At 49.1% G+C, this 23,991-nt stretch overlaps 2 protein-coding genes across 2 annotated transcripts; both read right to left on the bottom strand.

The window, feature by feature from the left end:
* Window positions 1-644: 644 nt before the first annotated feature.
* LOC128899770 (olfactory receptor 14A16-like) lies at window positions 645-1,592 on the bottom strand. The gene has a single exon (XM_054179452.1). The coding sequence runs from the start codon at window positions 1,575-1,577 to the stop codon at window positions 645-647; it is 933 nt and encodes a 310-aa protein (XP_054035427.1). The 5' UTR covers window positions 1,578-1,592.
* A 10,770-nt stretch (window positions 1,593-12,362) lies between these two features.
* On the bottom strand, window positions 12,363-16,067 carry LOC128899755 (olfactory receptor 14J1-like; the record flags this gene model as incomplete). The annotated part of the gene is made up of 2 exons (XM_054179438.1): window positions 12,363-12,380; window positions 15,606-16,067. Coding segments are annotated over 2 exons (480 nt in total), but the record flags the coding sequence as incomplete, so codon positions are not given.
* Window positions 16,068-23,991: the final 7,924 nt, after the last annotated feature.

Consider the following 23,991-nt stretch of genomic DNA (forward strand, 5'->3'; position numbering starts at 1 on the left):
CTACACTGAGTGACATCAGAACTGCCCTGCAGGAGAAGACAAAGTTTATCGCTTCTGAAACATCCAGGGATCAGTTTGCTCAGGGCAGCCAGAGCACAGGCTTAACAGACTACTGAATATTAACTTCTCCACCCAGAGAAGTGGAGAACCTAATTTAAATGAAGATAGGATGTATGAAGCAGGGAGGGTTCGTGTGAAGGGGGATATGGAGCAGGGGTTTGGGGAAAGACTAAATCCTGAGTACCTGAGCCAGTGGGGAAAGGGAGAGGGAAATCTCTATCCAGAAATGGAGGATGAAAGGGGAGCTGTGCCTTCAGCAATGAGAGAGACCCCACAGACCCCACAGTCCTGTGGACTCTCTCTTTATTCAAATCAAGTTTTACCAGACGCCTCTGTCTCTGTTATGAACTTCTAGATCAGAAGAATTCTTCCTTGCATGTTACACACCCAAGGAGCACAGCTGCTCCTGTTTGCAGTCTCTGGGTCACAGCAGACAGGCCAGCATTGAATCAGAAATGGTCTGAAGAAAGACTCTGGTGGGGAAACAACATTCTCACAAGGGGAACAGCACCAGCAGCAGCCAAAAAGAGAGAAACCAGACTGTGAGTGACAACAGAACTTCTCTGCAGGAGAAGACAAAGAGTTTATTGCTCCTGAAAGCATCCAGTGATCATTTTCCTCAGGGCATCCTTCAGCTCTTGGTTCCTCAGGCTGTAGATGAGAGGGTTGACTGCTGGAGGAACCACTGAGTAGAGAACTGCAAGCACCAGATCCAGGGATGGGGACGAGATAGAAGTGGGCTTCAGGTAGGCAAAGATTATAGTGCTGAGAAACAGGGAGACCACAGCCAGGTGAGGAAGGCAGGTGGCAAAGGCTTTGTGGCGTCCCTGATGAGAGGGGATCCTCAGCACTGCCCTGAAGATCTGCACATAGGACAACACAATGAACACAAAAAGGACAAAGAATAAACAGGCACTGGCCACAATAAGCCAAAGTTCCCTGAGGTAGGATGTGGAGCAGGAGAGCTTAAAGATCTGGAGCACTTCACAGAAGAACTGGTCCAGAGCATTGCCCTGGCAGAGGGGCAGGGAAAATGTATTGGCTGTGTGCAGCAGAGCATAGAGAAAGCCACAGCCCCAGGCAGCTGCTGCCATGTGGAGACAAACTCTGCTGCCCAGGAGGGTCTCATAGTGCAGGGGTCTGCAGATGGCAACGTAGTGATCGTAGGACATGGTGGTGAGGAGAGAGTACTCTGATGAAATGAAACAGAGAAAGAGAAAGACCTGAGCAACACATCCTGCGTAGGAGATGTCCCTGGTGTCCCTCAGGGAATTGGCCATGGATTTTGGCACAGTGGTGGAGATGGCACCTAGGTCAAGGAGGGCGAGGTTGAGGAGGAAGAAGTACATGGGGGTGTGGAGGTGGTGGTCCCAGGCTATGGTGGTGATGATGAGGCCATTGCCCAGCAGGGCAGCCAGGTAGATGGTCAGGAAGAGGCAGAAGTGCAGGAGCTGCAGCTGCCTTGTGCCTGGGAATGGCAGGAGGAGGAAGTGGGTGATGGAGCTGCTGTTGGCCATCTGCTGCCTCTGGCCATGGAGACCTGTCCAAGGAGGGAAACACAGTGACAAGTTAGGGCACACTTCTCTCAGCCTTATTCTAACCCCTGTCCCTGAGGTGCATGAGGAATGGATCAGCTCAGTCCCATCACTGCCAACCAATGGCAGAGTTCATCAAAACTTCAAGTGCAGCAGGGACCCAGAATGGCCATGAAGATTCCTCTGGGGTCAGAACAGAAAGTGACCAACAGCCCAATCCCAGAGAACAAGAGTCCCATTGTTGGGTTGAAATTTCCCCCCATCATTACCTTTGCCATAGCAGCTCAGTTAGAAGCAAATAAAGTTGTATTGACAAGCAAGAGCTACACTATATAATGGAATTCAATGAACAGGTACAGAACATAGAGGAGTGACAATAGTAGACAGGTATTTACAATTACCAAATGACATGAAACCCCTCTGGTCAGAGACCAGGGAAGCTGGTCCCCAACCCCTACCCCCCTGTTCCAAGAGAGAAAGGGGTGGAGAGAGAATAAAAGCAGTGGGTTAGCCTTAGCCAAGGCCAGCCAAAGCAGCTGATCTCTCCCCAGCTAAGCAAAACAGCTGAGACCAGAAGAGAAGAGAGAATTGTTATGGTACAGCTCCTCTGATTCCAGATGTTTATCCAATGAATTTGTTTAGAATAATCTTTTCTTTTCCTTTTCACACCCAAGAATGATCTATTTATTTTGTTTCTACTTTTCTGCTCAAAATCTGTAACTAAATTTTAAAGGCATAGCCTAAACCCACCACACCCATGGAGAGGTGGAGAACCAGGGAGCAGGCCTGCAGTGCTGCAGAGACAGTGAAGGGAAGAGAGAAAGGCAGAGGGGCTGGGGGTGAAGCCTTCTCCTTCCCCAGGTCTTCTCACTGCTGCTCACAGGATGGAACTGAAGGGCTTTGGTCCTCCTTCTGTATGCACACTCCAGGAGCCTTCAGCTGAGCATCAGCAGCTGAGATGGAGAAGCCTCCAGGAGCTACAGCTGCAGTGTCCTGCACCCACAGCCTCACTGTGTCAGTGACTGCAGTGACTTCTCCTCCAGTGAGCTCTCAGTCATCCTCCCAGTCCTGGCCACCTTGAGGCTCTCTCTGCCTTCCTCATCTTCCTGAGATCCTCTGGCAGTGTCCTCAGCCCTGCTGTGCTGTGCAGAGGAGCTGCTCCTGGCCAGAGCTGTCTCTCTGCAGTGCTGCCTGCTTGCCAGCAGCTCCTTCCAGCCCAGGAGTCCGGCCCAATAGGGCAGCAGAGGACCAACCCATGGTGTTTTAATAACTCCTCTCTTGGCTTTTGTTGCCCTGTTAACTTCAGGGACTGAGAGAAAGCTGATGAAACCTCTCCAGAAGTCAAACTCAGATTCAAAATCTGAAGTTTCTTCTACTGTTAATGGGTCCCAGTGAAGCATACTGGGAAAGTGTCCCCAGGGTCTGGTTAGAGCAGAAGGAGACAGTGGAAGCATCACTGGAGGCACTGAAGCATCTCCAGGCTGTGGTGAGAGCAGAGAACTGAGGCAGTGCTGCCAGGTCAGGACAAGCAGCTCAAGGTGGCTCTGCTGCTGAGGAAACCTGGAGGGGTTTCATTGATCCAAAGGGCCAAGCCCTGACCCCCAGCCCCTGGCAAGGCAGAGCCTGTCACTCACTTGTGTCTCAGGGCTCTGATTCACCCTGTGAAATAATTTTTATCAGATGCTTTGTGCAATAAATCCTCTCCAATTAGCTGCAGAAACCTTGGATATAATTAGAGGTTCAGCAGTATTTAATGAGCCCCATGGGGTATTTGGGGCTGATGACATCATCCTTAGGTACTGCCAGGAGACTCTGCCAAGGTACTGCCAAGAAGCCTCTCAAGAAGTCCAAGGCAGAAGCAAACTCCAAAGTACCTTGAAGCACTGATTGGCCTCTCTGAGGCTTGTTACTGCCAAAGGCTCCCCAGGGACTCGTTAGAGCAGCTTGTTAGAGGCCAGGATTGCAGGGAGACAAAGGCAAAGTACAGGGCAGAAAAACTTGCCTTTGGTCTGTGAAGCAGAAAGGCCAAGCCCTGAGCACTGTCCTTGCAATACAAGAACCTCAAAGCCTCAAAGCCAAGTTTCTCCTCACAGGCCTTGGTGGCAGAGGCCACTGCCAGAGCTAAGGGGACAAAGCCCTTGGCCCTGTTGGGCTCTCAGCCTTGCCAGAGCCCTTGGCCATCCCTACTGCAGCCTCTCCTACACTGTCCCGTTCCTGCTTCTCTTTCCCTTCAGGCTGCTGACACCAATCTTGCTTCCCCAGCCAGCTCTCCCCCTGCCATTTCCATCCCTTCCCTGAGTTGTCTCAGCTCTCCCTGCCAGTTCCTGACACCTCTGGATGGCCTCATGAATAGCAGCTCTGCCCTTTGAGGGACATTTCTTTGGCCTCATCTCCACTCTGAACCTTCCAAGCTGCACTTTGTGGAGGTTTTGGTCTCTTCCCACTCCCCAGAAAAGTTCCATCCTCTGAAACCACCCTTCAGCCATGTGCACACTGCTGTGGCAGTGCCCTGAGCCTCCATTCAGCAGGCTGAAGCAGCCCAGGTCCCTCAGCTTCTCCACAGAGATGTCAAACCCCATCCTGGCAGATCTCCAATGTAGTCTACCCAGTTCCTTCCTTCTCCATCGACTGCAGAGCTCCACACCCAGACACCAAGCATCCAGATGTGGCCATAGCAGTGCCGAGTCTGGGGGAGGACAACTGCTGTTCCTGGTTGGGCACACTGCTGCCACAGCCCAGCTGCAGTTGTCCTTCTTCCCTGTGTGCAGGGTTTGCTCCATCCCAGGGCATTGGGAATGTTTCCTCCCAGACTCTGTGGTATCTTTCTTACTTCGCATGTGAGGTGGTTTGGACCTGGCTAGGGGCTTAATGCCCACCAAAGCCACTCTATTACTGCCCTTCTTAGATGGACAGGGGAAAGGGGAAAGATAACAAAAGGCAGTGTAAGATAGAAGCAGTTTAACACTAAGGGTAGGCACAAGCAATAGACCACACAAGGGGAATCAGAGAGAGGAGTGAATCTCTACTGCCAAGCAGCACAGGGGGTTTGGTCTCAGGCAGCAGGGCTCTGGTCAGAGTGCTTCTTCTGGAGGACAAACTCATGGATCAATCTCCTTCCCACTTCACTCTTACAGCTGAGCTGACCACACATGGCATGGAGCACTCCTTTGACCACATTGGTTCAGCTGTCCTGGCTGTGTTCCCTCCCAAGATCTTGGCCTCCCCCCCCCACCCCAGGATACTCTTGGGGCAGGGAAATGTTGGAAAAGCACAGCCTGAGAGCTCAGCTGAGCAGCAGCCAAAACTCTGCTGTGTTACCAACACCCAGCCACAGCCCTGCAAAGCACAGCACTAGCAGGATGCTCAGAGGAGAATTAACTCCAGCTCAGCCCAAACCCAATACAATCTCCACCCCTTATTCCTACTCCAAAACCCCAGTGGCTGACCTCAGGTTTCACCTGATGTCTTCTGCCAGAGTCTCCAAGTGCTCCATGCTCCCTGGCTGCACTGTAGAGGATATTTTGCACCAGTGGTGCCATTCAGATAGGCCCAAGTGCCACTGCACAGCTCCCTCCTGTTTGATCTGCTCAAAGCCTTGTTGCTCACTGCCTCACTCACAATGATTCTGCTTTCAGGTCACTCGATAGAGAGGGCTCACAAGCTGACTGCAGCCTGGGACATGCATTCTGCAGAGCCCCACAAGGCCTAGGACAGACTGTGTCTCCTTCTTGTTGGATGGTGGAGACATGGTTGCTATCCTGCTGACCATGTCCATAGGTACATGACAGCATCCAGCCTGCCATTTTCTTGCCAGGAACTGAATTTCCTCTGCAGTTCCTTTGACCTTGCTTTTCCTCATGGCAAATTCAGCCTTCAGAGTATCTGAATAATTTTTTCTCCCTTCTCCAACACTTCTTCTGCCCTGTGGCCCCACACAATGATGTCATGGATATTCTGGAGATGTTCAGGGGCATCAGCCTTCCCAGTGCAGTCTGGATTAGTCCATGACAAATGGTGGAGCTCTGCTTCCACCGCTGGGGCAGTCAATTGCAGGTGCATTGCACACTCCTCCAGGTAACAGCAAATTGTGGCCTGCACTCTTCTGACAATGGAATTGAGAAGGCAGTATTGGCAATGTCAGTCATAGAGAACCTCTTGGCTGCCTTTGACTCCAGCTCATCCTGGATCTCCAGCATGTCTGGCACAGCAGCACTCAGTGGTGGTGTCACCTCATTCAGGCCTCAATAGTCCACTGTTAATCTCCACCCTCTGTCAGGTTTCTGTACTGCCCAGCTGGGACTGTTGAAAGTGCTGGTCACTCCCTGGATCTCCAGCTGGTGAATCAGTTCATGAATGGGATCCAGGCAGTCTTGGTTTGTGTGATATTGCTGCCTGTGCACAGTCCTGGTAGCAGCTGGCAGCTGTTGTGCTTCAACCTGCAGCAGTCCCACAAGGAAGGGATTCTCTGCAAGGCCAGGCAGGGCAGACAGCTCTCTGATCTTCTCTGTATTCACCATGGCCACACCAAAAGCCCATCAAGAGCCCTTTGGGCCCTTGAAGTAGCCTCTCTTGAGGTGATCTGTACCAAGAATGCAAGGGGCCTCTGGGGCGGGCACAATGGGATGTTTTTCCCAATTATTCCCTCTTTAGGCTCATATTAGCTTCTAGTACAGACAGCTGCTGGCAGCCTTCTGTCACTCCAGAAATCCAGATGGATCCAGTGCCTTTGTGCCCTGATGGCATCAATGTGCACTGTGCCCCTGTGTCTGCCAACATGCCTTTTGTTTCTGTGGCTTTGATGTGCCAGGCCATCAAACCCACACAGTGCAGCACACTCTGCCATCCCTTTCCTCCTCCGGGCCAAAGGCAGGGACCCTCTACTCCTTGTCTGCGTCAGAGTATTCACTGTCTGATCCTGGTGGGGCCTGGACAGGGGTCCCCTCCTCAGGATCAAGGGAGGTGACCTCAGTTCTTCTCTGCCTGGAAGATCCTTGATTACCCTCTTGGCTCTCTACAGCAGCGACCTTTGCTGCCTGCTTAGATGATCCCTTCCTAACCACCATCTTCCCTCTCAGTTCATGTACTCGAGTCTCCAGTTCAGAAGTGGCTTCACCATCCCACTTCCTCATGTCCTCCCCCTGGCCACGCAGAAAAAAAGAGTACTCCATGTGGTGTGCATCTGGGGCTCCCTTTCACTCCAACTTGGGCAGGAGGGGGTGGATTTCTTGGAGTACACCTGGTAAATGAGGCACTGGCTCGTGGGAATGAGTTGATACAGAGGTTATCCTCCAAATTCTGGAGCCAGGCTGACACTGTCTCCACAGACTGTGTGTCCTCATCCAAATAGTACATCAATGCTAGGCTGTTTGAATATCATGCTGGAGCACCTTGGATCACTTTCCTCCACATGGCCTGTGGACATCCTCTGGGTCTGTGGAGACACTTGGATCATCTAAATCACTATAGATAACTTCCAACACTACTAAGTATTGGATTCCTTCATCTGCAGTGTTTCACTTCCCTGGAGAACTCATAAGGGCCTCCTTGCATGGGTACCTGGCCCTCACACTTAGCAGGAGTCATCTCCAGAGGCTGCATATGCCTGTCTCTTTTGCAATGCCTTTCTCAATACCTCTGTTTCTAGCAATGGGTCCCAATTGTTTGGCCTCTTTCCCTTCCAGCAGTTGGCTGTCAGCCCCATTATCCCAGCACCAGAGCAGCCAAGCAGCAATCCGCTCTCCTGGCTGGTGACTATGATCCTTGCCTATGTCTCTCAGTTCTGCTGAGGTTAAGGACCAAGTAGTCTCTGCTTGTTTGATCTCACTCACTCCGTCTGATTTCCCACTTGATGGACCAGCCTCTTGATCATAATCTTCCTCATCCCTTACCAATTGAGCTGGCTGTGGCTCCATTCAGCACCACTCTCTGGGCTCAGCCCTCCAGCCAGTTCCTAACCCAGCTCAGAGAGCTGCTGTCCAAGCCACGAGCTGACAGCTTAGCCAGCAGTTTACTGTCGGGGACGGCGTCAAAGGCCTTGCTGAAGTCCAGGTAGACCACATCCACAGGCCTCCCCACGTCCACCAGACAGGTCACCTGATCACCGAAGGAGATCAGGTTGGAGAGGCAGGACCTGCCCTTCCTAACTCCATGCTGGCTGGACCTGAGCCCTTGGCCATCCTTCAGGTGCAGTTATTGCTGCCAGGATAATCTGTTCCATCACTTTCCCTGGCACTGAGGTCAGGCTGCCAGGCCTGGAGCTTCCAGGTTCCTCCATCCAACCCTTCTTGTGGATGGTGTGGAGAAGGCCCAGATACTGAATCTTGCCCCAGCATGTGGGCGAGCTCCCCCTCCCTCAGGAGGAAGACAAAAGCCAGGCTAGCACGCTGCTGGTGCATGCTGTGCTTGTGCATTCCCCAAATATGGAAGAATTCTAGCTTCATGCTTTCCCATAGGCTGAAGCCAGTTGTTTATGAGAATGCCCATTGGTCAAACCTAGTCTCGAGGGATTCTATAAGTATTACCCCAGTGAGTAAACAAGTGCCTTCCTCCTCCATTTCTGTCTCTGTGCTAGCTCGAGAGTTAAGTCCGAGCCGCTGCCTCTGCAATTGAGTTTATTGTTTATCTTCTGTTACATACATGCACGCATATCAAGGCATCTGCATGTGAGAAGCAACTGGAGGAATTATTTCCACAAGAGGAAGGACACCGCGCTGAGCTGAGGAGCCAGCGTTGCCACAGCCAGTCCCACTGACCGGGAGAGGACCCCCCCCCCCCCCCCCGTCACTACTGCATGGACTGGATCAACCCCCGAGGGTAAGATCTGCCTAATTATCGGGGAGAAGGGACTTGACCGTGCCAGGTCCCCAAGCAATTGCTTAACCCCACCATAGTGGAGAGAAGAGCGCCACGTGCCGCTCCAAACCCTGTTAACTCCAGGGATTACTCAGCAGCATTCGTGCTTACACTGCACTGAACTCCCCCCTGGACCGCTTCGGGTATCCTGCTGTTGCTTTGAGCCCAGCAGACAAGAAGCGAGAGAATTTGCCGAGCCGGGCCCGCCCCGCCGATATTCCTCGTTCCCGGGGCCGCCCCTGCAGATCTGCGTACCGCCGCGTCCCCCAGGCAAGTCCGCCAGCGATCGCCGTCCTGCCGTGTGGTGCGGATCAACTCTGAGGACCAGCTCGTCTCCGGACCAGCCCTACCAGCCCGTCCTCTCGTGCAAGCCAGCTCTGCGAGACCCCAGTCTCGAACCGGCGGCACACAGGACAGAGCTCCATCTGAGCTCGACCCAAAGCCGCGCACGGTCCCGGGAACCTGCCGCGCCGGGCCGACCCCAAGTCGGGCCCGCCCCTTTCATGCGAGCTGACTCCCGGGGCCGCCTCTACAGATCCACGTGCCGCTGCGTCCCCCGGGCACGCCTGCCGGCGGCCGTCGTCCCACCCTGTGGTACGGGTCGACTCTGAGGGCCAGCCCATCTCCGGACAAGCCCTGCCAGCTCGCCCTTTCCTGCGAGCCAACTCCGCAAGGGCCAAGCCTCGAACCGGCCCCGAACAGAACTGAGCTTTGCCATCAACTCGACCAGAAGCCGTCACATCCTGTCGAGTCGCCATCTAGTGGCCAAGCGGCGGAACTGCAACCTTCTTGCATATAAATATAGAAATAGCTTGTAATTAGCTCAAATAAATTCTAATCATAATACTAAGCCAGTTATGGGATATATTTCATGAACGTGCACTAGAACATGTATATAAGTTGGTGATTCATCGGTTATTGACAATTTTATAATAATAATAAAAAATTAATTTTCATAAATCGTAAGTCCTAAGTAATAAAGCAATAACCTCCCTCTTCACCACAAATGACCTTTCTGATGATGAGAAGAAATATGCTTTGTTCACAGACGGTTCCTGTTGTCTCGTTGGGAACAAGCAAAGGTGGAAGTCTGCAGTGTGGAGTCCAACACACCGAGTTGCAGAGGCGAAGGATGGAGAAGGAGAATCCAGTCAGTTTGCAGAGGTAAAAGCTGTCCAGCTAGCTCTCGACGTAGCTGAACGTGAGAGATGGCCAAAGCTTTATCTCTACACTGACTCATGGATGGTAGCCAATGCTCTATGGGGTTGGCTGAAGAACTGGAAAAAGAATGGCTGGCAGAGGAAAGGAAAACCCATCTGGGCAGCCGAACTGTGGCAAGACATTGCCGATCGAGTTGAGAGAATTCCAGTGAAGGTGAGACACATTGATGCTCACATTCCTAAGAGCAAAGCTACTGAGGAACAGCAGCAGAACCATCAGGCAGATCTAGCTGCAAGAGTTTCTCAAGTAGACAAGGACTCTGATCTTGATCTTGACTGGAAGCATCGAGGTGAGATATTCTTAGCTCGGTGGGCTCATGATTCGTCAGGACATCAAGGCAGAGATGCAACATACCAGTGGGCTTGTGACAGATCCATAGACATTTCTATGGATGCCATCACCCAAGTCATCCATGACTGTGACATTTGTGCTGCTATTAAGCAGGCAAAGCGAATTAAGCCCTTGTGGTATGGTGACAGATGGTCCAAGTACAGATATGGTGAAGCCTGGCAGATTGACTACATCACTCTACCACGTTCTCGTTCGGGTAAGCAATACGTGCTTACTATGGTAGAGGCGAACACTGGATGGCTGGAAACTTATGCAGTTCCACATGCAACTGCACGCAACACCATTCTCGGTCTGGAGAGACAGATCCTGTGGAGACACGGAACTCCAGAGAGGATTGAGTCAGACAATGGAACTCACTTCAAGAACAACCTTGTAAAGAGCTGGGCAAAAGAGCACGGTTTTGAGTGGATTTTCCACATTCCTTACTATGCACCAGCTGCAGGGAAGATTGAACGCTACAACGGTTTGTTGAAGACCACTCTCAAAGCCATGGGAGGTGGATCTTTAAAAAACTGGGAGAAACATTTAGCACAAGCAACCTGGCTGGTGAATAGTAGAGGTTCAGTGAACCGAGCTGGACCGGCACATTCAGATCTGATACAAAAAGTAGAAGGTGATAGAGTTCCTGTTGTTAGAGAAAAGAACCTGTTAGGTAAAACTGTTTGGGTATTTTTGCCCTCAGGAGAGGCTAAACCTGTCCGAGGGGTGGTTTCAGCAGAAGGTCCTGGTCACACTTATTGGGTAATGCAAGAGAATGGTGAGATCCAGTGTATTCCACAAAGAGATTTAACTTTAGCTGAAAGAGTTTAATTTCAGACTGTTGTACAGCTACAACGCGTCCAAAGGAAGAATCCCTGAGGGATCTACAGTGCGCGAACCCTGAGAACCCTGAGAGCCCTGAGTCAACTGAGAGTCCCTGTTTCCCTGTTTCCCTTTTCTTCGCTTCGTCTGCGGAGAGACAAACTGTTTTCCATTTTCTTGATTTTTGATTTTCTTGGACTTCTGAATCATCTACATCTGAGTATAGCCAGAATGGACTATGAACTTGACTTACAAACTGTAAATATTGTTCTGGATTGGATGGACAGTACGAACAGCCAATGAAATTGTTTAGAAAGGGGTGGACTGTGGTCGTTTGAGGCTGTGCCTTTAAGGACAAACAGTGCTGAGACACTGGCTAAATGTTTTCGGTACTAGAACCAAAACATTCTGATATTCTAAACGAATTTCATTGGTGGATGGATAAAATGCAACTTTAGATTGTGGAGCAGTTGGAATTTTTTTTTTTCCTCAGTTCAGTTTCATTTGGTAGTTGGGGGAGTGTGGGTATCAGCCTGTTCTCCCTGCCTGCTCTCTCTGTGAACTGCTGGAGATGGCCTTCAGATAAGCAAAAACTAATCCTGCATGGGCTTTTGAAGCTTACTAACAACTCTTTTCTTAGTAACTTGCCTTTCTCTCTCTCTAACCCCTTTTTGGGGAAAAAGGGAGGTAGGGGGGGAGAGAGGGGGTTCCAAGGAGGGGATCCCTCCCTCAGGGAGGGATTTTTGTTGTGTTATTTCTCTTTGCTGTGTATTTCTGTGTATATATTGTAAATACCTGTATATATTGTGTTATATGTAACCTGCTTTCCATATATGCTTGTAAATATATAGCTTGCTCTTCGATTGGGCTAGTTGTGGTTTCTTACTCTGTGGAGGAGGGAGAGCTAAGCCCTTTCTCAACCTACCACAAGCTGTACCCCTCCCGTGAGCCCAAGCAGCCCCGGCGGTCCTGGCAGCACCGACCACGGTGGCGGTCCCTATCACAGTGGCCCCCCCCATGCCGGTGGCCTTGGCAGCCATGCCCATGGTGGCAGCCCCGGCAGCAGCCATGGCAGCAGCCCTCACAATCCCAGTGGTACCCCCCCAGTAGTGCCCCTCCCCCCAGTGGCTAGAGCTGCACAACCCTCCCTGCCTCTTAGATCCCAGACATTATCAGTAGACAATATCACTGCGATGGAGGATACACTCGAATTCCATAGGGATGATAATGTAAGGGATCGGGAGTTGGGAGGACAGGGAACTGTTCTGCTGCACTGGTGGAAAGGGATTGTGAGAGATGCAGCAATAGATGGAGAATCTGTAAATTTTTTCTGGATGTGAATTTCCTGTGGTATTAGAAAGTCAACAACGAATATGGCAATCTCTGGATTGGAAAATGTTAAAAGAAGCTAAACAAGCCATAGCTACCTGTGGGTTAAAGTCAGGATACACAACTGCTGTAAGTGATCATTTCTTAACCCCATATGACATGTATGGTGACAAATACTCTATTAACACTACATCAGAGCTTGCAATTTCTAGGCTACAAGTGGTTAAGGCCCTAGTGCAGAAAAAATTGCAATTAGGGCATACCTTGCTAGCCAGCACCCTTCCTGCGCCCTCCCCACCTCTCTCCCTTTTCTGGTATGACTCTAGTCTACCAAAGCTCTGCTCTGATGTAAAGCAACAGTGCTAATTTCATCATTCCTGATTGTAATGTCTCTCAGAGATTTGTTATTTAGAGTTTTGCTAAGTTTTCCTACTAAGCATAATGAATAGTAAGTATTTGGTGTTTACAGGTACTCAGTACATAGTAGTTATAGTAAGGTATGCCTACTTAGTAATGAGTTCACATTGTAAGGTATTAATTTTAAAAGTATTCCTTAGCTAATTAATTTAAAAAGTATTCCTTAGCTAATATAACATCTTTCTATTTCCTTCTTTGACATTGACTAGAAAATATAAAAAATAAAAATACAAAAACATTTTTAAAAGTAAAAAAATTTGTAAAATAAAAACAATACAAAAAAGAAAAATAACTAAAACAGAAGAAAAAAAAATTAAGACATCAATATAATAATAATAAAAATTAAATTCAAATAAACATTAAAAAAAAATTAAAAATTGAAGTTATAGCTCAAAATACATATAATGAAAAAGAAATTAAAAAATACATGAAAAAGGTATAAAACCCCCCAAAACACACACACAAAAATTAAATAATTTTTTAAAATAATGTAAAATAACATTAAAAATTAAAAAATAAAAAGAAAATTAAAAATAAAAAATATAATAAAAAGAAAATAATATTTTAAAATTAAAATAATAAAATTAAATTATAAAAATAATAAAAAAAAGAAATTCAAAATAAAATACATTTTTTTAATTAAATAAAAAAACAAAAATAAAGAAAACTAAAATGAAAAATTAATTTTAAAAAAGAAAAATAATTGAAAAATAAACAAAAATTTAAAAATAATTAAAAAAATAATAAAAATTAAATTATATTAAAATAAAAATAAAAAATAACACAAATAAAATTATTTATTACAAATAGTTTAAATATATTTTTAAAAATTAAATTAAAAAGTAAAAAATTAAATTTAAAAAATATTTTAAAATGAAATACATAATTTAAAATAAAATTAAAAAATTTATAATAGATTAGAAAAAAGTGAAATAAAATAACAAAAAGATGAAAAAAATAAATTAAAGAAATTAGATTTAAAAATACAAAAAAAATTTTAAAATATATTAAATAATTACCAAAATAATTAAAATAAAAAATAAAAATAAAATCACAAAGTAAAAATAAAAACATAAAAATATTAATTCAAAGATATATATTAAAAAAACCAAGCAAAATAAAAATAAAAAATATGTCTATTTTATAGCGAAGGGTTTTAGTGATCCCAGCAAGAAATAACTACCCCATGTCAACTGCAATCACTGCAGTAAATAACAGCAGAAGAATCAAGACTATGAAAGAACAGCATTGCCCATGCAGTCAAACATCAATCACAGTAACTGTTATGATAATCTCAGATCAAAAGCATCAATCAGAAGAATGTACCAAAAAAACCCATCTGAATTGGGACTGACTGTTGTCATTGTTTGATTGTTGTGTGATTAGAGAAAATGTTCCTATGGATTTGTGTGTTATCTCACCAGTTTGCCATAATTTTACATAGTTAAAAGGAAAGTCAAAATTAATTATAGCACAACATACATTTTCATTTTAGGTAAAAAACAAACAAACAAAAAACACAAACAAAAAGAAACAAAAAAAGGGGGAATTTAGGTATGTCACATAAAAAAAGAATGGTTAAAGCATATTGTGTTCTGAAATTGTCATTTTCTATGCACCTTTCCTCAGCAAAAACAAAGCATCAAAAGATCAGTACCATTAGGATGAGCAAAAATGCATTATTATTGTCATAATAATAAGACTGTGCTGGGAGATGGCAATGGGATCCCATGTGGACCAGGATCAGGCCACAGCTGCACTGGGATCAGGATATCCACTTTGTGCTGTGCTGGGTGCAGCTGGGACAGCGAAGGGGTCCAAGGGATGCACTTTGTAGGGGCACAGGAAACTGTATGGGAGATGGCAAAGTGATGCACTTTGTCCTGGGATAAGACCTCATCTGAACTGGGAGGGGTTCAGGAGATGCAGTTTGTACTGAGATGTGACCAGGTCTGTACTAGGAAGGGGTTAAAAGGATCCCAAATTGTGGTGTGCAGGGCCCAGAATGTCCTAGACTGTGGTCAGGGAAAGCAGCTTGTACTGGGACAGCTCCCAGGCTGTACTGGGATGCATGTGGGGATCCAGATTTTATTGGGACAAGGCCTAGATTATGCTGGGAGAGCATGAGGGTGTGCAGTTTGTACTGGGATGGATACATTCAGTACTGGGAAGGGAGCCAGGGGATCCACTCTGTGCTGGGATGGAACCCAGGCTGCAGTGCTAGAGGACAGTAGGATCCAGTTTGTACTGGGATGAGGCCACATTGGTACTGGGAGGGGTTAAAGGAACCATGTTTGGACTGAGTCTATACTGGAAGGGAGTCAGGGTATCCAGGTTGAACTCTGAGTAGGTGCAGTCTGTAATGGGAGGGGGTTGGGGTGTGAAGGCATGAGGAGACCTCCTGTTCTGATGGCAGTGCTGCTCTGGAGCACAGCTCTGGCCCACAAGCAGCCCTGGACTCTCCCTGCCTGCAGTGCCAGCACTGCCACACAGCAGCACAGTGCCCAAGCTGCCAGAGCACTCAGGCCTTGCCCCAGCACAGAGGCTCAGCAGGAGAGGGTGGAAGGGAAGAAAGAGCAGCTGAGGACAGCCCAAGCTCTGGGTCTCCCTGGCACTGCTGCTGTGCTGGGACTCTGCCCCTCCACCTCTGCACACAGGCACTGCCCTGCAGCTCCACAGAAGCCTTGGAGGAAGAACTTCGACAAGTAACTCAGGAGGAAGGAAATCAGTACTTTATTGTTGAACACCCAGGGAGCACAGCTCCTCATGTCTGCAGCCTCTGGGTCACAGCAGACAGGACAACACTGAACTAGAAATGGTCTGAAGAAAGACATTTGTGTGGGAACAACATTCTCACAAGGGGAACAGCCCCAGCAGAAGCCAGAACTCCAGCAGCCAGGCTGGACCTGCACTGAGAGACATCAGAACTGCTCTGAGGGAGAAGAGAGTTTATTGCTTCACAAGGCATCCAGGGATCAGCTTGCTCAGGGCAGCCTTGAGCTCCTGGTTCCTCAGGCTGTAGATGAGAGGGTTCACTGCTGGAGGCACCACTGAGTACAGAACTGACACCACCAGGTCCAGGGATGGGGAGGAGATGGAGGAGGGCTTCAGGTGGGCAAACATTATGGTGCTGAGAAAGAGGGAGACCACAGCCAGGTGAGGGAGGCAGGTGGCAAAGGCTTTTTGGCGTCCCTGCTGAGAGGAGATCCTCAGCACTGCCCTGAAGATCTGCACATAGGACACCACAATCAACACAAAACAGACACATGACAAGAATGCAGTGACCACAAGAAGCCAAAGTTCCCTGAGGTAGGATGTGGAGCAGGAGAGCTTAAGGATCTGGGGGATTTCACAGAAGAACTGGTCCAGAGCATTGCCCTGGCAGAGGGGCAGGGAAAATGTATTGGCTGTGTGCAGCAGAGCATTGAGAAAGCCACAGCCCCAGGCAGCTGCTGCCAGGTGGAGACAAACTCTGCTGCCCAGGAGGGTCTCATAGTGCAGGGGTCTGCAGATGGCAACATAGCGATCGTAGGACATGGTGGTGAGGAGATAAAACTCTGCTCCAAGGAAGAAGAGAAAAGAAAACACTTGAGCAACACACCCTGCATAGGAGATGTCCCTCATGTCCCTGAAGGAACTGGTCATTGATCTGGGGACTGTGGTGGAAATGCAGCCAAGGTCAAGGAGAGAGAGGTTGAGGAGGAAGAAGTACATGGGGGTGTGGAGGTGATGGTCCCAGGCTATGGTGGTGATGATGAGGCCATTGCCCAGAAGGGCAGCCAGGTAGATGGCCAGGAAGAGGCAGAAGTGCAGGAGCTGCAGCTGCCTTGTGCCTGGGAATGGCAGGAGGAGGAAGTGGGTGATGGAGCTGCTGTTGGCCATCTGCTGCCTCTGGCCATGGAGACCTGTCCAAGGAGGGAAAGACAGTGACAAGTTAAGGCACACTTCTCTCAGCCTCTCAGCTCAATCCCATCACTACCAACCCATGGCAGAGTTCATCACAGCTTCAAATGCAGCAGGGACCCAGAATTGCCATGAAGATTCCTCTGATGTCAGAGCAGAAAGTGACCAACAGCCCAATCCCAGGGAACAAGAGTCCCATTGTGGTGGGTAGAAATTTCCCCCAGCATTAGCTTTGCCAGAGCAGCTCAGTTCGAAGCAAATGAAGCTGTATTGACAAGCAAGAGCTACACTCTGCAATGGAATGCAATGAACAGGTACAAAGCATCCAGGAGTGACAATATTAGACAGGTATTTACAATTAGCACACAATAAAAAATCCCCCTGGTCAGAAACCAGGGAAGCTCTTCCACTGCCCCTAACCCCTACATCCCTGTTCCAAGCGAGAAAGAAGCAGTGGAGGGAGAAAAAAAACAGTGGGTTAGACTTAGCCAAGGGCAGCCAAAGCAGCTGATCTCTCCCCAGCTAAGCAAAACAGCTGAGATCAGGAGAGAAGAGAGAGAATTGTTATGGTACAGCTCCTCTGATTCCAGATATTTATCCAATGAATTTGTTTAGAATAATCTTTCCTTTTCCTTTTCACACCCAAGAGTGATCTATTTATTTTGTTTCTACTTTTCTGCTCAAAATCTCTAACTAAATTTTAAAGGCATAGCCTAAAACCACCACAGCCATGGAGAGGTGGAGAAACAGGGAGCAGGCCTGCAGTGCTGCAGAGACAGTGAAGGGAAGAGAGAAAGGCAGAGGGGCTGGGGGTGAAGCCTTCTCCTTCCCCAGCTCTGCTCTCTGCTGCTCACAGGATGGAGCTGAAGGTCGTTGGTCCTCCTTCTGTGTGCACACTCCAGGAGCCTTCAGCTGAGCATCAGCAGCCGAGATGGAGATGCCTGCAGGAGCTACAGCTGCAGTGTCCTGCACCCACAGCCTCACTGTGTCAGTGACTGCAGTGACTTCTTCTTCAGTGAGCTCCCATCATCCTCCCAGTCCTGTCCACCTTGAAGCACTCTCTGCCTTTCTCATCTCCCTGAGATCCTCTGGCAGTGTCCTGAGCCCTGCTGTGCTGTGCAGAGGAGGTGATCCTGGCCAGAGCTGTCTCCTGCAGCAGTGCCTGCTTGCCAGCAGCTCCTTCCAGGAGTCCGGCCCAATAGGGCAGCAGAAGACCAGCCCAAGGTCTTTTAATAACTCCTCTGGTACCTTTTGGATCCTATAAACCTCAGAGACTGAGAAGCTGATGAAACCTCTCCAGAAGTCAAAATGAGACTCACACTCTGAAGTTTTTCTACTCTTAATGGGTCCCAGTGAAGCATACTGGGAAAGGGTCCCCAGGGTCTGGTTAGAGCAGAAGGAGACAGTGGATGCAAGGGAAGCATCACTGGAGGCACTGAAGCATCTCCAGGCTGTGGGGAGGGCAGAGAACTGAGGCAGTGCTGACAGGTCAGGACAAGCAGCTCAAGGTGGCTCTGCTGCTGAGGAAACCTGGAGGGGTTTCATTGATCCAAAGGGCCAAGCCCTGAGCCCCAGCCCCTGGCAAGGCAGATCCAGTCCCTCACCTGTGTCTCTGGGCTCTGCTGGGGGCAGTGGGGAGTGAAGATGGGCTGTGACTAGGGTAGGACCTTGGCAGGTTTTCCTGTGATTTGCTTGCAAAGAGACAACTCCTGCTGAAAAGGAATGAAATGTTTCTTTAAAAATACTTTGTGCAATAAAAACCTCTCCAATTAGCTGCAGAAACCTTGGCAAGAATTAGAGGTTCAGCAGTATTTAATGAGCCCCATGGAGTATTTGGGGCTGATTACATCATCCTTAGGGACTGCCAGGAGACTCTGCCAAGGTACTGCCAAGAAGCCTCTCAACAAGTCCAAGGCAGAAGCAAACTCCAAAGTACCTTGAAGCACTGATTGGCCTCACTGAGGCTTGTTACTGACAAAGGCTCCCCAGGGACTCATTAGAGCAGCTTGTTAGAGGCCAGGATTGCAGGGAGACAAAGGCAAAGTAGAGGGGAGAAAAACTTGCCTTTGGTCTAGGAAGCAGAAAGGCCAAGCCCTGACCACTGCTCTTGGACTAGAAGAACCTCAAAGCCTCAAAGCCAAGATTCTCCTCACAGGCCTTGGTGGCAGAGGCAACTGCCAGAGCCAAGGAGACAAAGACCTTGGTCCTGTTGGGCCTCTCAGCCTTGCCAGAGCCCTTGGCCATCCACACTGCAGCCTCTCCTCCACTGTCCCATACCTGCAGCTCTTTCTGTTCAGGCTGCTGACACCAATCTTGCTTCTCCATCCTGCTCTCCCCCTGCCATTTCCATCCCTTCCCTGAGCTGTCTCAGCTCTCCTTGCCATTTCCTGACACCTCTGGATGGCCTCATGCATAGCAGCTCTGCCCTTTGAGGGACATTTCTTTGGCCTGATCTCCACTCTGAATTTTCCAAGATGCACTGAATGGAGGTTTTGATCTCTTCCCACTCCCCAGAAGAGCTCCATCCTCTCCGAAACCACCATTCAGCCATGTGCACACTGCTCTGGCAGTGCTCTGAGCCTCCATTCAGCAGGCTGAAGCAGCCCAGGTCCCTCAGCCTCTCCACAGATATGTCAACCCCCATGCTGGAAGATCTCCTCTGCAGTCTCTGCAGTTCCTCTCCATTGCTTCAGACTGGACATTCCCAAAGCCAGACACCAAGCATCTTGATGTGGCCTCCTGGGTGGAGGACAAATCCTGTGTCTGGGTGGCCACACTCCTCTTGCCTCAGCCCAGCTGCTCTTGGCCTTCTGCACTGAGCAGGGTTTGCTCCAGTCCATGATATTTGGAACAGGGAAAAGAACCTCAGTGAAATATTGCTCAGTATTGCTCTATGAAATGCAGACAGGCCTTAGGCCTGGTCCTTGAAATGCTAGCTTAGGAAAAGACAGAGGCTTAGGGCCTGCTCTTGAAGGTGACATTTGCCCCAGCTCTTCCCAGAGATCTCCTTGCTCTCCCCTGTTCTGCTCCCTGAAGCAGACCAGCACTCACACATGCCCTGCACTCTAACAGCCATGCAAACAAAGGGGAACAAGCTCAGGGTTATTGCTCCAACCAACTTCTTGAGACTGAAGCCCAAGGCAGGAATCCACAACCATAGCCAGGCCAAGAGCTCTGAGCAGCCCCAGGTGGTGTCTTCCTTTTACTCTTCATGCAGAATCTGCTTGGTTCCCATATCTCACTGATCCTAGAATGGGCTGGGCTGGAAGGCACCTCCAAAGGTTATCTTATTCAACCTTCCCAGGGACAGCCTCAACTAGATCAGGTTGCCCAGAGCCTTGTCAAGCTCCATCTTGAATATCTCCAGGGATGGGACCCCAACCCCCTCCCTGGGCAACCTGTTCCAGTGTTCCACTACCCTCATGGTGCAGAACTTGTGCTGGTTCCTACTTCTTGCATAGTCCTGCTTTGTTCCCATCTCTCACCCATGTCTATGGATGTCCTTCCTCTCTGATCCATGGAAATACAGCAGCTTGTGTTCAGTGCTGTGCCCACTCCTCCTTCTGAAGCAAAGACCATGCCTGGAGCCATTCCCTCCTCAGCAGCTATTTCTGTAACCTGTTTCCCTCCTCCCTGGGAAGCTGATCCTGCACCTGCAGTCCTATTGCAGAGGACTGGGAGAGCAGAGATCGTCACCATGGCCATTCTGCTTCACTTTCTCCTGAGCAAGGCATAAACCCTCAGGCAAAGCTTTGCCAAGCAGAGGCCCTTTCCTATGCAGTCCCTGATCCACCAGGGCAACTATGATATAGTCGCCATCTCGGAAACTTGGTGGGACAACAGGCACGATTGGAGTGCTGTACTGGGGGGTTACAGGCTCTTTAGGAGGGATAGGAAAGGGAGAAGAGGAGGAGGGGTGGCTTTGTATATTAGGGAGTCACTTTCTGCCACACAACTTGAGGTGGAATATGAGGGAATTGAGAGCCTGTGGGTTAAAATCAGAGGGCAGCCCAACAAATCTGACATCCTTGTTGGAGTCTGTTACAGACCACCCAACCAGGATGAGGAGGCTGATGAATTGTTCTATAAACAACTGGAGGCTGTCTCAAAATCATCAGATCTTGTCCTTGTGGGGACTTCAACCTGCCAGATATCTGCTGGGACCTTAATTCAGCAGAGAGGAGGCAGCCCAGAAGATTCCTGGAGCGAATAGGGGACTGCTTCCTAACGCAGCTGTTAAGTGAGCCTGCCAGGGGACAGGCTCTGCTTGACTTGCTGCTCTCCAATAGGGAAGGGCTGGTGGGAGATGTGACCATGGGAGGCTGCCTAGGGTGCAGTGACCACGAGATAGTGAAGTTTTCAATCTGCAGGGAGATAGGGAGGAGCACCAACAGAACCTTCACCTTGGACTGCTGGAGGGCAAACTTCAGGCTCTTTAAGAAACTTATTTGTAAAGTTCCCTGGGTAGCAGCCCTCATGAACCGAGGGGTCCAGGAGGGTTGGAGCTGCTTCAAACAGGAGCTCTTGAAGGCACAGGAACTGGCGGTCCCCATGTGCCGAAAGATGAGCCGGCGGGGAAGGCGACCGGCCTGGATGGACAAGCAGCTCCTGGAGGATTTAAGGGGAAAAAAGAGGCTGTATCACCTTTGGAAGGAGGGGAAGGCTTCTCCAGGTATGTTCAAGGAAGTGGTTACATTATGTAGGAATAAAATGAGAGAGGCAAAGGCCCAGTTGGAACTGAAACTGAACACCTCTGTCAAAGACAATAAAAAGCATTTTTACAAATATATCAACGCTAAAAAGAAGGGCAAGAAGAACCTCCACTCCTTACTGGACCTGGAGGGGAACACAGTGACTGAAGATGAAGAAAAGGCTGAGGTCCTGAACACCTTCTTTGCCTCAATGTTTAACAGCAAGGTAGGAGTCCAGGATGACTGGCCTCCTGAGCTGGGCAATAGGGTCGGGGAGCAGTGTGATGCCTCAGAAATCCATGAGGAATTAGTTCAGGACCTGTTGAGCCACTTGGACACCCACAAGTCCATGGGACTGGATGGGATCCATCCTAGGGTGCTGAGAGAGCTGGCAGATGAGCTGCCAAGCTGCTCTCCATCATTTTCCTCCAGTCCTGGCTCACTGGAGAGGTCCCAGATGACTGAAACTGGCCAATGTGGTCCCCATCCACAAGAAGGGACAGATGGAGAAACCTGGAAACTCCAGGCCAGTCAGCCTGACCTCAGTGCCAGGGAAAGTGATGGAACAGATTATCCTGGCGGCAATAACTGCGCACCTGAAGGATAGTCAAGGGCTCAGGTCCAGCCAACATGGATTTAGGAAGGGCAGGTCCTGCCTCTCCAACCTGATCTCCTTCTATGATCAGGTGACCCGTCTGGTGGATGTGGGGAGGCCTGTGGATGTAGTCTACCTGGACTTCAGCAAAGCCTTTGACACCGTCCCCCACAGTAAACTGCTGGCTAAGCTGTCAGCTCGTGGTTTGGACCGCAACACTCTGTGCTGGGTTAGGAACTGGCTGGAGGGCCAAGCCCAGAGAGTGGTGGTGAATGGTGCCACATCTGGCTGGCAGCCAGTCACCAGTGGCGTCCCCCAGGGATCAGTGCTGGGCCTCATCCTCTTTAACATCTTCATTGATGATCTGGATGAGGGGGTTGAGTCAGTCATCAGCAAGTTTGCAGATGACACCAAGTTGGGAGCAGATGTTGCTCAGTTAGAGGGTGGAAAGGCTCTGCAGAGGGACCTCGACCGACTGGACAGATGGGCAGAGTCCAATGGGATGGCATTTAACAAGTCCAAGTGCCGGGTGCTGCACTTTGGCCACGGCAACCCCATGCAGAGCTACAGGCTGGGGTCAGAGTGGCTGGAGAGCTGCCAAACAGAGAGGGACCTGGGGGTGCTGATTGACAGCCGCCTAAACATGAGCCAGCAGTGTGCCCAGGTGGCCAAGAGGGCCAATGGCATCCTGGCCTGTATTAGGAATAGTGTGGCCAGCAGGAGCAGGGAGGTCATTGTGCCCCTGTACTCTGCATTGGTTAGGCCACACCTTGAGTCCTGTGTCCAGTTCTGGGCCCCTCAGTTTAAGAAGGACATTGAGAGACTTGAAGGTGTCCAGAGAAGGGCAACAAGGCTGGTGAGAGGCCTTGAGCACAAGCCCTATGAGGAGAGGCTGAGGGAGCTGGGATTGTTTAGCCTGGAGAAGAGAAGGCTCAGGGGTTACCTCATTGCCCTTTACAACTACCTGAAAGGTGGTTGTAGCCAGGAAGGGGTTGGTCTCTTCTCCGAGGCAACCAGCACCAGAACAAGGGGACACAGTCTCAAGCTGTGCCAGGGGAGGTTTAGACTCAAGGTGAGGAGAAAGTTCTTCACTGAGCAGGTTGTTCATCATTGGAATGGGCTGCCCAGGGAGGTGGTGGAGTCACCGTCCCTGGAGATGTTCAAGAGGAGATTGGACGTGGCACTTGGTGCCATGGTCTAGAAGGCATGAGGTCTGTGGTGACAGGTTGGACTCGATGATCCTTGGGGTCTCTTCCAACCTTAGTTATACTGTGATACTGTGTGATACTTTGGGAGACTAGAGTCTTACCCGAAAAGGGGCGGGGGGTGTGAGTGTGGTGGGAGGGGTGTGAGGATGGCTAGCAAGGTGTGCCCTAATTGTAATTGTTTCATCAGTGGGGTCTTAACAACTTGCAGCCTATCTTCTCTGAGCGACCACTGCTTCACCCATACTGGATTATCTGTTTTCCATTTTACTGTGAGGGTTGGTTGCTGACCAGTAGCCTCTACAGAAAAGGAACAGTAATGAGTTTTGCTCCTAGCTAACTTAATGCATCTCAGCCCAATAGAGCAACTGGAATGGTTAACACGTATGGTCTTATAGTGATTGATTTACCTCATTAAAAGCTAATTACACTGGTTCTTTGCTGACCCAGGTTGTTTGTATACCTTCTAAACCTATGACTCCAGAGTTTGCCATCAGCAATGGCTAGTGACCATTCCATTTATGTCAAGGTATAATAGTGACATCAGCTCCAGTATCCACAATCATTGAAAGTTGTATAGTTTATCCACAAGGGTGTCTGATAGTTACAATCTCTTCTGGTTTTCCCTTTTGGATTTCTAGGGCAAATAAGATATTAGGCATATAGGTGGAACCAAAGCCTCCTTGTCCTCGAAGCCTGTTAGAAGCCTTAGGCACTCTGGACTCAAATGGCATTAGCTCAGCAATTTTAGTCCCAACAGGAGTGCTAACAGGAGGGGTAATGGTATAGAGCATAACTTTATAACCCAGTCATGATCAGAATCTATTAAACTGGGAGCTATAAAGATGCCCTGTCTAGAGGTAGGCGATCTGCCAATTAACAGAGCACAGGGTAGAAGACCGTGCTGATCAGACTCAACAACAACATTTGTCACTCAAGAGTGACATCCACTGCAGTTGTGTATCCTGACTTTAACCCATAGGTAGCTATGGCTTGTTTAGCTTCTTTTAACATTTTCTAGTCCAGAGATT

This window comes from Dryobates pubescens, unplaced genomic scaffold (assembly GCF_014839835.1).
Source record: "Dryobates pubescens isolate bDryPub1 unplaced genomic scaffold, bDryPub1.pri scaffold_56_arrow_ctg1, whole genome shotgun sequence".
In the NCBI taxonomy this organism is placed as follows: domain Eukaryota; kingdom Metazoa; phylum Chordata; class Aves; order Piciformes; family Picidae; genus Dryobates; species Dryobates pubescens.

Excerpts from the sequence above, each read along its gene's own strand:
- LOC128899770 (XM_054179452.1), bottom strand. The coding sequence starts at position 1,577 with ATGGCCAACAGCAGCTCCATCACCCACTTCCTCCTCCTGCCATTCCCA.